Source organism: Tachypleus tridentatus, chromosome 2 (assembly GCF_004210375.1).
Source record: "Tachypleus tridentatus isolate NWPU-2018 chromosome 2, ASM421037v1, whole genome shotgun sequence".
Classification (NCBI taxonomy): Eukaryota; Metazoa; Arthropoda; class Merostomata; order Xiphosura; family Limulidae; genus Tachypleus; species Tachypleus tridentatus.
Window position 1 is genome coordinate 119,781,785 of NC_134826.1, and position 14,325 is coordinate 119,796,109.

Sequence of the window (14,325 nt, forward strand, 5' to 3'; positions counted from 1 at the left end):
TTAGTTTGATGATTTCTATGTTTTTTATAAAACGTTACTGATGTGCAGAGATGCCAACCATTACGATTTGAGCGTAATCATTACGATTTTGGTGTATACATTACGACTATATGCTCATACAGACAAATATTACGACTTGTTGCAACTTCCAAATTATTATATATTATATAGGCCTATACAATAAAGTGATAAATTGTTCCCCCAGGGCTTGAAAGTGGTGAAAAGAAAATTTCTAGTGAGATACAAATAAATTTTGATAGTAAATAAAAGACATAGTCCAAATGGCTACTTGCGATAATCATGTTTGTGCTTGAAATAATAAAAAATATTTGTAACTCCGACGTCTACCAATAGTTTGAGTGCGGTGCTTCTCCATACTGGGTACGTGGGGGAATTCATAGTTACGTCATCAGTGCTTGTCAGCCAATCAGCGCTCGCGTAGATGGGTATTTCTTGTTTTCTAAGCGGCATAGAAACACCAATACGATCGTTCACAAGATGGGGAAAAAAAAGAGGCCTCGCGATTCTTTACAACAAGCCTGTATTAGAAATCTTCCAGATAATCCTGGTGATAGCAAATGTACTTTAAGGGTTAATTATTATATTGATCGAAATAAGGAATGTATTTCAGAGTGTTAAGTCTTGTACTTGATAAATACAGCCGATCCATAAAATGTACATTTGTTTCAGTGCCCGTTAAATCTCCATTTCTCTCTCGTACAGCAGTAAGTCTACGGATTTACAACGCTAAAATCAGGGGCTCGATTCCCTTTGGTTGACTGACTCTGCAGATAGCCCGATATGGTTTTGCTATAAGGAAACGTTCATTTCTCGTAACGTTTAAAAATATGCTCAGAACAATAAACCAGACAACGTAGGAATCTCTAAGTTTAAAACAAAGTAGTACCAACTGAAGTGTATTCATAGTATTAAAGTATTTAATTGACGTTCGGGGATGGTTTTGCATTCTCAAAATAATACTTCATTTCTCTGAGTGAAAGTAAAGATAGTCGCTCTTGTTTATGAAGCTCATTAAAGTCCTAATATTATGTTAGAATTTATTGTATGACGGAGTAAACGTGAAAAGAACATTTTATTTTTGCCACTTGCAAAAACATTCCTCCTTTAATAGCTAATATAAATTCAATCATTGCTAAACTCGATTTGCATATAATTAACTATAGTATTCTACAGACATTGAAATAAATTTTGTCTCCACACGTGCGACATTTTAGTCTCTTCTGAATCAACTCTCACGAATTGATTAGAGTAGTCCAAGAGTTGGCGTTGAGTATTGATAATCTATCAGTTCAACATTTAGAATAACTGACGCAAGTAATTCACGTATTGTTTTGTGGGATCGAATATCTGAAACAAAACAAACAACAAAGACTAGGCTTTTCTGTCCAAAAGGTATTAAAGTAACAAAAGCCTCTTTCCCAGATTAAAACATTACAAATTTTCTCAAAACAATCTTTAACTGTTCCCAAGCCAAGTAACGTTTAAACGTTGTTTTTTTTTTAATTTTCTAGATTTCATTTGTATAGCAACTGTATATTGTACAAGATAAATAAAAAAAATTAGGAATTTAAAAACCTGCAATTAGGGATCGTAAAAAAGTAAGCAAACAAAGCTATGAATATTGTAGACGTATTTCACTCAAACAGCGAACCCCAGTTTGGTTCCATGCTGTTACCTAGAATCACATCAAAACGCCGACAAAATGGAAATTATTGGGAGTTACTTTCCTCTAGAGTAATTAAGTTTTCTGGATACTTTAAGAATTATTTTAACGTATTTCAAGTGAACGTTGAGAAAGTTGTAGAAAAAAAAACATACTTGAACTGTATTTATTTTATTAGATGTCGTTCAGAAGTTTCGCCTTATTATCAACAGGTGTCGTGTTTGTTTTTTTTACGTTATTATTACGTCAACCATTTCTTCCATTTTTATCCAAATATGTATTGTACAGTAAATACATGTATATAATAATCTTTAAGAATGTATATTAGTCTTTTCTAATTTACAACAAAAATTTCAGCCCTGGGAGTGTTTTTAACGTTACGAGCAATCACTTGTTTTGGTAAATAGTATTGGTTTGGTTTGTTTTGAATTTCGCGCATAGCTACACGAGGGCTATCTAAGCTAGCCGTCCCTAATTTAGCAGTGTAAGACTAGAGGGAAGGCAGCTAGTCATCACCACCAACTGCCAACTCTTGGGCTACTCTATTACCAACAAATAGTGGGGTTGACTGTCACATTATAACGCCCCCACGGCTGAAAGTGCGAGCATGTTTGGTGTGACGCAGATTCTAACCCGCGACCCTCTGATTAAGAGTCGAGTGTCTTAACCCTTAGGCCATGCCGGACCGGTAAAGAGTAGCCCAAGTGTTACCAGTTGGTGTTGACTAGCCGCCTTTCTTCTAGTGTTCCACTTCAAGATTTGTGACTGCTGGCTCAAATAACCCTCAGTAGTTTTATACAATATCTCCCAGTGGCACAGTGGAAAGTCTGCGGAATCACACCGCTAGTAACTGGGATTCGATACCCGTTACGAACAAAGCACAAATAGCTCATTGTGCAGCTTTATGGTTAATTCCAAACAAACAAAAGTTGTGCACAAAATTCGATAAAACAAACAACAAATAAATAGTATTTTGTACATATAAACACACACACACACACACATTTTTGGGGAGAGCGTGACCTAGTGTTGGTATTCCCAGATTGTGAATCGTTGGATTTCTAGTTCTTCTTTCAGTTCCGGATACAAAAAAAAAAAAAAGAAAAAAGGAAATCCTCACTTTCAGATAGTGGGACGCTATATGAGTGACAATAAAATATCGCTATTCAATCAGACAAACGTAATCCAAGAATTGTTGCCGGATATTGTTAATTAATAACATATTCTACTTAAGCAGTGTAAACATAAATACTTTCAATATTATTACACTTAACCAAACTAGCTAGTCTTTGGGTCTGCTGTGTTTTTATGTAGAAAAGAAACGATTTTACTTTTTCTGCTCAGTTCTTTATGCTGCATGTTGTAGGAGCCAAAAACATAAACTTGCTCAGTATGTGGACCCCACCGTTCGTAAACAGGATAAAAATATGTCAGTAATGTGAGGTTTAATTAAGCTAACATGCTCCACTGTTGATAGCAAATGACCAGTGTAAGATGACACCAACAAATAAGTTGTTCTAAGTTTTCACAATTTTCAAATATTACGAGCTCATAGGTTAAATATTTTTCATATGCATAATTTGAGTTCTGAATCTATAGAAGTGGATAATATTGCTTAAGAGCAACATATATACTTTATAGATAAAAAGGTTGCATAAAACGTATTTCTCAGAATACGTACGTCTTGTGTCGTCTAAGCTGAAAATTCAGTAATCCCTAGGATGGATATGGATTTCTTAGGTAAGTTATTCTAAAACTAATTTTAAGAATGTTTGATCTTTTTTCAATTTTTTTCAGGTTTCAGTTGCATTTAGTTAACAAGTGATTTTAATACGCATTATTGTTCTAGATTTAGGAGAGAGACGCTCGGCCTGAAAGCCCTAATTTTTCTCAAAGCATTTGTCCTCTATAATTAAGGGTTAACTTACACGTAGTATGAATTCTACGAAGTTTTCGATATTTGAACATTTAATGTGAAGAAAACTTTATAGATGACTGTTTTTGAATACAAAAGTTGCGAGATAACAGTTTTGTCTGAGGTGAACAGCTTATTTTCAAATCAGCATATAAGGTATTTTATTTTTGTAGAATTCTAATGATGAAAAAAATGAAGAGTATCGAACAACTGAAAATCTTGGATACATTCTTGATGTTACTACATTAGCAAAGATTAGTAATCTAATATTAGATTACTTCAGATACCAATAAACAATTTTTAAAACTAGAGAAAATAAAAGCAGTTCATCATTTGAAAACTTGTGTATATTTTGAGGTCTACATTTTGAAATCATTTATGAGAGAAACAAATATCACGAACATTCTTTAATTGACGCATTACTATACCTAGGTTAATTATCTCGTGAATCATCATAAATTTGTTGAAAAACAAATAATCGCTAGTGCTGCGTTTTGATATATCCTCATCGATGTCGTAGTCATGAATAGTTTATACACTTGGCTTACGTTTCATCTTCCTGGAGTATTATTTGAAGGGGCAGACTATAACACAAGGAAATGGTGTCATATACCGACCTCTACTTGTCACTATACACCTTATTTGTAGGTGTTTTGATAACCAACAGGTGCCCAAAAGTTACTCAAAATGTAAATTCAGGACTTTTAAAGCAAGTTGCAACTCGGAGATTGGTAGCGTAGAAAAAAAAGAGATACACAATAAGAGAATTTTTTATTTACAGAAGTCTTGCATATAGTGTATTTTACCTTTTGGACAGCTTACAACTTTCCGTTCTGATTTTTACTGGTTTTTGGCGTGAAGACGTTTTTCTTACATGTTTTTGTAAAGAACAAAAACGGTAAAATACTGGTATACCACACTTTGTAAATCAGACAAAGAACTTAAGCGTGGTATGCCATAACCCAAATATATGTCATCGTTTATTCCGAAAAACATATACAACGGAGAGATCACCCACTCATGCCAATTTATGCAAGGTTCTGTGTCACTTTTCGAGATGGGCTTATCCCTCATCCGCAAGAGAGAATATAGGCTTTTAGCTATTGCTGTGTACTACCTTTCCCTAAAAAAAATGAATTAACACATATGTTTACGATTTTCGAAATCTGGTTATCGAGAATGTCATAACTACACGCACAACACCTGCACGAGAATATAGATGAATTTTAAGAATATTATATACTAATTACAGAAGAGTGAAATAGGTAGCTATTTCAACTATGACACACTTTCAATAAATCTGTAGCTGACGATTGTTTATCAGTTAACAATATTATCATTTGGAAACCAATAAACGTTTTTCGTCCAAGCCACAAGGTAATATCTTTGTGCTGAAAATCTCTAAAAGACATAAATATTTTACATATATGGTGTTTTAAGTTGTCATTACTCACCACAGTGAACCTATTATTGTTGTTTAACTGTGTAACAGGTGGTGAATGGAATAATAAGCTCCGTATTTAATTTTAATATTATAAACGTCGCTTGTTTACGTGAATTCGTCAGTTTAACAAAACTCAAATATTACTAAAGGTTATTACATAAAGTGTTCACAAGTAATTCAAGTTATTTCTATTAAAGTTGTTTTTACAATCCCTAACGTTTATGCCTATTATTCTGTACAAGCAAAAGTACCCGTCCGCAGTGAGGGAAACGTTTCAGTTAATCTATAAATGTATATTATTTAATGAATTTTTAAAAAGTGTAATAGTGTTGCACTCTTGGTTTTACTTAAAACCACAGCTCTGAGATAATTATACCACCCACTGCAAAAAGTAATGGTCGATCGTTTCTGTCATGCAAACAATAGAATACAGTAAACATTAACTTTTATTAAAGTTACGTCACATTTTGAAACGTGGTGTGATTAATTACTAACAATTTTGTGTAGTATATGCACTTGAGGAATAAAATCTGGCATCAACATTATCATGTCTGTTCTCCTGTTATTCTAAAAGTGAATGTTAAGTTTTACCTGTGTATGTGTAGTTTTTCAAACCGTAGAGAGACGATACGGCTCCCAATACGTATATAACATAAAACCGACTCTTTAAACTTTCTCTTCGAAACTGCCATTTTTTTTATTTGTTAGTTCCAAATTAAATATTGAGTCTTTTCTCCTGGTTAAGTAACTGGCTTTTCAAATAAGATAGGATTATATTTTTTTTGTTACTATTAGATGATAGGATTCAATACCCGTGGTAGGCACAGCACAATTTGCCCACTGTGTTGCTTCGAGCTCGACAGCAAACAAACCGTATAGTACTAAAAAAAAATAATATTTCTGTTTCATTTTTGTATCATAAAAACGTGTGTATAGTTAAGAGCGAAATATGTTTTACACACTGAACCTAAGATGAACTTTACAGGAAAGTGTACTTCAGACAAACGAACCTCTGTAATACGTTTTCGTATACCTAAAATGTGCAATAAAACGCGTTTGCTTTATTTTTTCTTTTACTAAATCTCTCTTATTATTTTATTACTATTGATACTTACCGAAAATTTGATTACTAAGCTCGAGTATAATAACTTCTAAGGGTGTTTTTTTTATATATATATTTAATAGAATGTTTGGTAAGTATAATGTGACGAAGGTTCTCGTTAGTTCAGGTATACAATACGGTTCTTCTGTTTGCATAACAAGAGCAGAGTTTCACAGAAACATGCACCTTATGAATGACTATTAAACAAGTACGAAACATTAATCTTTAAACCTTGTAAATTTAATCGTTGGCGGAGATAAATGTGTCAGATTATGTCAAATAGTAATAAATTAATTCTTGTTTTATAGAGCTGAGCTTCTTTGTTAAGGACTGCTTTAAAACCACAATGGTACGTTTTATTCATATGTATTACATTATATAAAACGAGTTGCACGGACAAGACAGGTTTTACCACAAATTTACGCATGGTTCACTAAGTTAGGGAACTTGTAAACGAGAAAACCTGGAACTCCTGTAACAAATCAAAAGATTGTTTAATGGGAAACGGAATTCACTGGGTTTTAGGAAAACCTGGAACTGATATATTAAAGGCAATGAAACCAGTTTTATTTATCCTTTTTGTTCGTTGACGAAAACAATATAAAAGTGAGCCTAATTTGGTATTACTTATTTAAACTAATAACGTTTAGTGTTGTTATTGAAAATATATTCGAATACAGTGATTGTTTAATACCATATAGTATACGCGTTCTTTTAATGCTGTTCTACCAACTGTGATGTTTGTTACCATTCGTGCAGCATGGGAGGCAGGTGTAATTCCAACACTAGGCTCGCGCATTTGGGTTTTGTGAATCCAGTAGAATCACATTCGTTCTTTGTTTTCTTGTAGTCTGGACAGTTCGTGCACGACATTATCTGTCTGTGTACTTAATTGTCTGCATCGTAGACATACTTCGCCAATCATGTACAGAGGTGTTTGTTCTTTTGTCATAGAGGAATCGGTGATTTTTCTGGGAGGACGAATCCATTCTATGGAGAACATTCTACATACAGTCAGATGGGTGTTTTCATGACTCAGGTAAATTACAGAGGGTGTATTCACGCTGTGCTCTAACTATATATAACTATAACTGTACGTACTTTCGTTGGAATATTTCATACTACACGGTATTTAAAAAACGAATATATATGCTCTTTATTTTTTTGTTAGTTTACAAGGTTAAAGGTTAGGTTGAGTGTGCTTCCTGCATAATCTACCCTATACATATATTTTCTAACTATAGAAATCACGCAGTATATAAAGTGTAATGATCAATAACTAGAGTTAATCCAGACATTTTTATAATACTACATCATTGCAGACTCAAACATGTAAAAAGTTTAATAAAATTCAATTAAACTTGTTTTTTGTTGGTCTACGGGAGGAAGTAGATACATTACATGTGTACCTGTATCGTACGAAAATGTAATGATTTGTATAATGTTAGCATTACACATCTCATAGCTTTCTGTGTAGCAGCTGTATAAACAATATTAAAAATATATATTAGGAGTTTTATGGAAGTTACTATGGCATTTTCGTGAAAAACATTTGTAAGTAATTTAGAAATTACAACATATATTCTGAAAACTAGTGAATAAATGATATATATCGAAATCTTCGTTGTTCTTCTGTGGTAGGAGTATTCTGTAAACTAGTTTTTTTAATCAGACACCTTAAACATGAATCACAAGCAAGAAATGTGTCTAGAGTTTTAATTAGCAGGTGTTAGAAAGCCAAGAAGTGATATATATCAGTCATGTTAGAAGGGGCTACAAGTGATATGTGACAAAAATACTTTTATGTTAAACTCGTTTTTGCATCTATTATAAATTCATGAAGATCCATGTGCCAGAAATGCTTTATATACATCTATTCTTAGCAGGACCTAGAAACTATTGAAGTGAGGTTTAGTAACAAAATATTGTTTATATAAACCTAGTGTAAGTAGGTGCTACAAATTTGTGAAAGCCTACGTGCCAGAAGTGCAATATGCAGATGTTACAAATTCACGAAGTGACACCTGACAACAAGTTTGTTGATATAAATAGTGTTAGCAAGCCTTACAACTTCATGAAGTGATGTGTAAAAACGATAGTTTACATAAACCTCACATGATTTCACAGTTTCGCAAAATGCTCTGACGAGAATTAAGGTGAATACTTTGGAAGACTGGTGTTGTGGAGGAAAGATCCACGTTTTATTGAATACAAAGGATGTTTTATTAGAATAAGAAAAATAAAACATTTCGGCAGAGATGATGAGTAGAAGTACCTCATGGGGTAAAGTGGAGCACTATTGATACTCCAGGATAGAGGGCTTTCTGTACTATTTGTCATTTTGTAAGAATAACACGTGAATTATCTGCTTGTAAGTTCGTGTTTTTTAATGTTGTTGTTTTATTTCAAAACGCGTTTTGTTTTAAGTAAAATCGATTAATTTATTTAAATGTTCTTTTAAGAATTTGTACCAATGCTATTCTGAGCGTACAACACGTTTTCTTACACCTTGTACCACCAACTGGCATCGCATGGCACTGTCTTTACGCCTGTACATTCTTAAGAGAAAGTAATTTTAAAACTGTGTAGATACGTACTTTAACTAATTGTGCCATAATTTATCAGTAAAGCTTGGAATTTTAAACTCCTATGGCACTTAAAAATGTGGAAAATCATTAAACAATGAAAAAAACAGCCAAAAACAGGACGCCTTTCCTGTTGAGATGAGATAATAACTCAGATTTATTACCTTGATAGCGCAGCTTTAACATTTAGTCTTAAACTATTATGTCGATTTTAAACCCACCCGCAAAATAAAGACAGCGCACAAAAGAATACCAGGCTATTCTGTGGAAGTAACGAAGTTGCATAAGCTGTGTTTAATCAGGTATGTAGACATGCGATGAGGAAAAACCTGTCGTTCTGTTTCGTTATAATTGTAAGAAACGTGGGACTGAATTCTCTAAACGCTTAGATTTCGTCGAAGGAAGAGAGGAAACACAGTCAGCAAATTATATCGTTTTTATCTCGAGTCTGTGAGAATAATAACTTATTGCACAGTGACGTCATCAGTCCAAACGGTATCAGTTCTTACAATAGTTTCTTTTAAGATTCTCGTGCATATGTCTGACGTAATGATACTACTGTATATGCGTGACTGAAATGAAATTTTAATGTTATAGGTAAACCGTCACTAAAGGATATTATATCCAGCCTTTACCACAAGAAAGCCACAACTTCAAGGTTAAAAGTTAAGTAAGAAAAATTGATTTAAGAAGGTCATAATAACTCCTCAGTGATGTCGAGAAACCCACTTGTTGAGAAATTTATATGCAAAACGGCTCGTTTGGGTTGAGAAAATATTTTACATAGAAGAGCGAACAACGTTTCGATCTTCTTCGGTCATCGTCAGGTTGTTCGCTCTTCTATGTAAAATATTTTCTCAACCCAAACGAGCCGTTTTATATAAATCATGATAACTCTGTTTAATAAAATCCAAACACGGTGAATTATATATTTAATAAGAGAAGCTTATTAACTACATGTGTAATTTCTATCAATTTGACTTCCATTTATAACACTTCACGAAGCAGCAACCTAATGTCTTTGTTCCCAAAGAAGGTCAAAATCACAGCACAAACGGGAGCCATGCAACACAGAATAAACAGACGTCAAATAATCACAGCACAAACGGGGGCCGTGCAACACAGAATAAACAGACGTCAAATAATCACAGCACAAACGAGGGCCGTGCAACACAGAATAAACAGACGTCAAATAATCACAGCACAAACGGGGGCCGTGCAACACAGAATAAACAGACGTCAACTTGTCACAGCACAAACGGGGGCTGTGCAACACAGAATAAACAGATGTCAAATAATCACAGCACAAACTGTGCAACACAGAATAAACAGACGTCAAATAATCACAGCACAAACGGGGGCCGTGCAACACAGAATAAACAGATGTCAAATAATCACAGCACAAACGGAGGCCGTGCAACACAGAATAAACAGATGTCAAATAATCACAGCACAAACGGGAGCCGTGCAACACAGAATAAACAGATGTCAAATAATCACAGCACAAACAGGGGCTGTGCAACACACAGAATAAACAGAGGTTAAATAACCACAGCGTGAACTGGAAAAACCACTAAAGTAATTTTGAAAATTTGACGAGTAAGAGAAAAGAATTATATATATAATAATGTGTTCGTCACACTATATATGACACACCCAGTGCTGACGAAACCTTTCGTATAATACAAGAGTTCATTAGGCAACATTTAATTTTTGTACTTGACGTATTTTGTACGATATATATCATCAGGTAACACGTTTGTATCATGTAACAACAGGTAACACGTTTTGTATTATGTACCACTAAGGCGTGTAGTAACATTCGCCTTCTCTATTCTGGATATAATACTTATCTTACATTGTGTATTTCTAGTTAATGCATTTCATGACGTATGTTTTCACTGTATTGATACATACTACTTATACTGTAGTATGTACCATTGGTTAACATGTTTTTGTAACATGTGTCAGTTGTATTTATATATACGCTACTATTTTGTAGCGTATGTGCCAGTTAACATGTTGTATAACATGTTTTGACCGTATTCTTATATATTTGTAATACTAATTTTTAATGTGTTGTTAATGTGCATAGTTTGAACAACTTTCTACATATTATGTTATGTAGACCGCCAAAAAACATGAAAATATTAAAACATTCCATTAAAGGGTTTCAAAATCAGTAAAGCAGACATTACTTATTGTATAGATTTTCATTCAATAAATCGTTATTACAAATTAAAATATACGTAATAATGACGTAACTGTCGTCTAAAGTAACAAGTTATAAATAATGTAACGTTACCCAGTGCTGCATGCATGTAGTTATGTATCTATAAATATCGGTAGTGGATTTTCGTGTATCATTATATACCGAACTCCGATAATTAATTTTTTTAGCCATTTTGTCTGTTTGTTTGAGGTTGATTTTTAGTTTCCTTCTAAGTATGTAGCTTGCTCTGATCAGTCCCTCGCTGGTACAGCGGTAAGTCTACAGAATTACAACGCTAAAATCGGGGATTCGATTCCCCTCGGTGGACTCAGCAGATAGCCCGGTGTGGCTTTGCTATAAGAAAGCGCACACACACACACGCACGCACACTTGCTTTGATCAAAAGTAAATACTAAAATATACAAACGCACTTTGTTATTATTGCTGTGTCGTGAGGTGAGTTTAATCATACGTACATTCAATACAATGTTTGGTTCTGTTTGTTGCTGGGAGATAATAAAAACCTTTTGTTCCTTTTTTACGTAAACTACAATGTTCTGAAGAGTATTGGTTTGTTCGTTTGGTGCTTAACAGCAATCAGACCAAACTGTATAAAAGTTATTTTGAGACTTTTAGCCTTACGAGAAAGTAATGACTGTGGTGTTCCATTATTACTAACTGTAAATTACTGACACCATATATACGTATCGATTGGACTGTGAGGTTCACGATAAAGTTAAAAAAAGTATATTTTTTATTAATTAATAAGTAAATATTTGATCATTTCAGAAATATTTATTAGCATAATAGTTTCGTGATAAATGTTCCATTGATTATTGTCAGCATTTCCAGCGTATTGACACATTTCATGTTTATTTAATTATACAACTTTAGTTGTTATCAAGACAGTATCATTTTGATGTTTTTAATATTTTATAACTAAGTGTAATTAATTAATTACAAATAGTAAGTAATAAAATGTATTAAATTAATTTAATAGCATCAAAAACCCGGTAGTCAAACTTATGCGTATAAAGTTTCACCTATTTACGCTTAGTAATATTGTTCTTATTAAAATTTAAAATATGGAAATTATTTCCGTAACACCTTGTATTTTATATCAAAGAAGGGTTCTAATTTAGAGTTTATGTTGCTGTTTCTTTTAATGCTGTATTGTTGTTGTGCTAAGTGAAGTACACGTAAACGTACAAGTTTCCATGATCTAAACAGTTTAGAATGCCAAACAAATTTCGTAATTAATGTGGAACAAGTGTAACTCGAAACGTGCAATAAACAATGTTCGTAGTCGTGTTGTTCACATGCACTTAGCTATCTGTGCTATGCCAACCACAGTAATCAAACCCCGAATTTTAATAAGTCCTCAAGCTTACAACTGAGACACCATCGGACCAACAGATGCTGACTGATGAGTTGAAGAGAGAAATAACATGGTGATTAATGCGTGTTAACATGTAAAGCTACGAAGAAGTTATTGTTATCGTAACTCAAAGAGTTTGGTCTCATTCAGTCCATGAACTTTCTAACAAATGGGTCTGAAGAATGATAAAATAAATTACGTTTGAAATAAAAGGTAAAAATGTATTAGTTTTGTTGTTTTTTCACTAGAAGTTCAATAGAACATGTACAGGCTTATCAAATGTCTAGCTAAGAGATTTCTATTTTGTACCCTAAAATCCCAGTCATTTCATGATTATTATTAACAACAAAAATGTTTATAGAATTATAACTTTCCACTGATTATTGCTTATTATTAGTATTATTTATTACAAATTGCATTAAAATAACTTCTTTTCAGCCATCATTTGCAGTTAATTATTATGAACCATGGTAGTGGTTCATAACAGGGATGGCCCATTTGTTCTTTTCTGTTATTATTATTTAATAGTGTTCCTCCAGACTGCAGCAAAAATAACTGTGCGTATTGTAATATTATTAATATTGCAATGTTACTAAACGCATCATTGCACGTTTTGTAGGTTGGTTTTTAAGTATATTTGATTAACTAGCAAATAACAGTAGCTGTATAATCGTTGACACACAGTTATTATAAAACTAGTTTTCTGCTTTATATGGAGCTACAAGTATACGTGCAGGCCCTGGATGTAAATTAATGTTTATGTGAGAGGCATAACACATGTACCATAGCGATTATTAACTTATTGTTGCAAATATATTGATGTTTCGTATCATTTGTTCATGTATAGAGCTCCCGCCCTTTCGGACACGACGATGCTGACTGGATCACAAATTTTTGTGTATTTGTTGTTGTTGTTTTTTTAGCACTGCATAGTCGATGTCGGCCACGTTACAGAAATATGTAGGCTGTTGATGGTTAGAGCGGTACCGGTGCAACACGTTGTGCATCGACTTCGAGCAATAAAGGTGCTCATTGCTAGGACAACATTACAGGCGAACGTGACGCCAGAGATGATTACATAATAGTTCCACAAAGTGGAACCAGAGAGCACTTTGCTAGGAGTACGTTGCTAAACCCCCATGAAGTCAAGAAACAATGACATACAGGACATGTATTAACATGTCTCAACATGATTAGGTTTTATACGATCGGTGTGAAATACTAATTCACGAGTTCTATATTTACTTCCTGGCTGTTTATAGGCAAATTGTTCTTTAAAAAAAAGAACTCTTAATCATTAGTTCTATTTCCTGGTTTTTATGTGTAAATCGTATAGAAAAAGACGTTTAGTTAAATATCGTGCAATAATTTAAAATTTATTCTTTCACTAGATTGACCTTACGCTATTCATATAACCTGACAATATTTCATTTCACGCATGATACTTTATTGTTTTCTGCTAGTCTCTCACAACAGAAATATTTAAGCCATAGTTTAAAAGACAACACCAAGCTCAGTTTCGAGCATCGGATTGGCAATCATAATGATGGCTGATATCAAATTATATCCAATACTACGTTTAGCAGTCAATAATATCAATTTGTAGCTTTAGGAAATAATATCAACACTGTTTCAAACCTGAAGCTTGTTTGTTTGCTTTTATTTGTGATTACATTTTCATTTTCAGCCATCTTGTTTCTGTAGTTTTTGAAGATCACAATTCCCCTTTTTAAATTAAAAAAATTAATAATCTTATATTTAAGATGTATATGCATTAATCCGTGTGCAAGTGTCTTTTTTTGCTATTAAATTGTTACTATTATTATCAGAGCCGAATTTAGATCCTGTGTTGGCTCCATGCAATATTGCGATGCTGGAGAACCCCCTCTCCTTAAGGTGATTCAAAATTGAGACTCCTTACTTTGGGCTTGAGGCCCCCATGCAGTCGTATGGGTTGTACTTCATTTATAATCCGAGGGTCGCGGTTTCGAATCCCCATCACACC

The 14,325-nt window shown here is 33.5% G+C and overlaps 1 protein-coding gene across 8 annotated transcripts in view; it reads left to right on the forward strand.

Moving 5' to 3' along the window:
- LOC143236462 (apoptosis-stimulating of p53 protein 1-like) overlaps positions 1 to 14,325 on the forward strand; it is a 124,076-nt gene that overhangs the window by 102,343 nt on the left and 7,408 nt on the right. For 3 of the 8 annotated variants that reach the window (XM_076474754.1, XM_076474761.1, XM_076474745.1), the window contains one exon: positions 7,100 to 7,184. The exons of 3 other annotated variants lie outside the window; for them this stretch is intronic. In XM_076474754.1, the coding sequence (XP_076330869.1) occupies positions 7,164 to 7,184 (21 nt within the window). In that variant the 5' untranslated portion in view covers positions 7,100 to 7,163. Of the gene's footprint in view, positions 1 to 3,325; positions 3,425 to 3,772; positions 3,940 to 7,099; positions 7,185 to 14,325 lie in introns of those variants that run through there. 2 more of the 8 variants (XR_013019566.1, XR_013019567.1) reach the window with 2 other exon arrangements.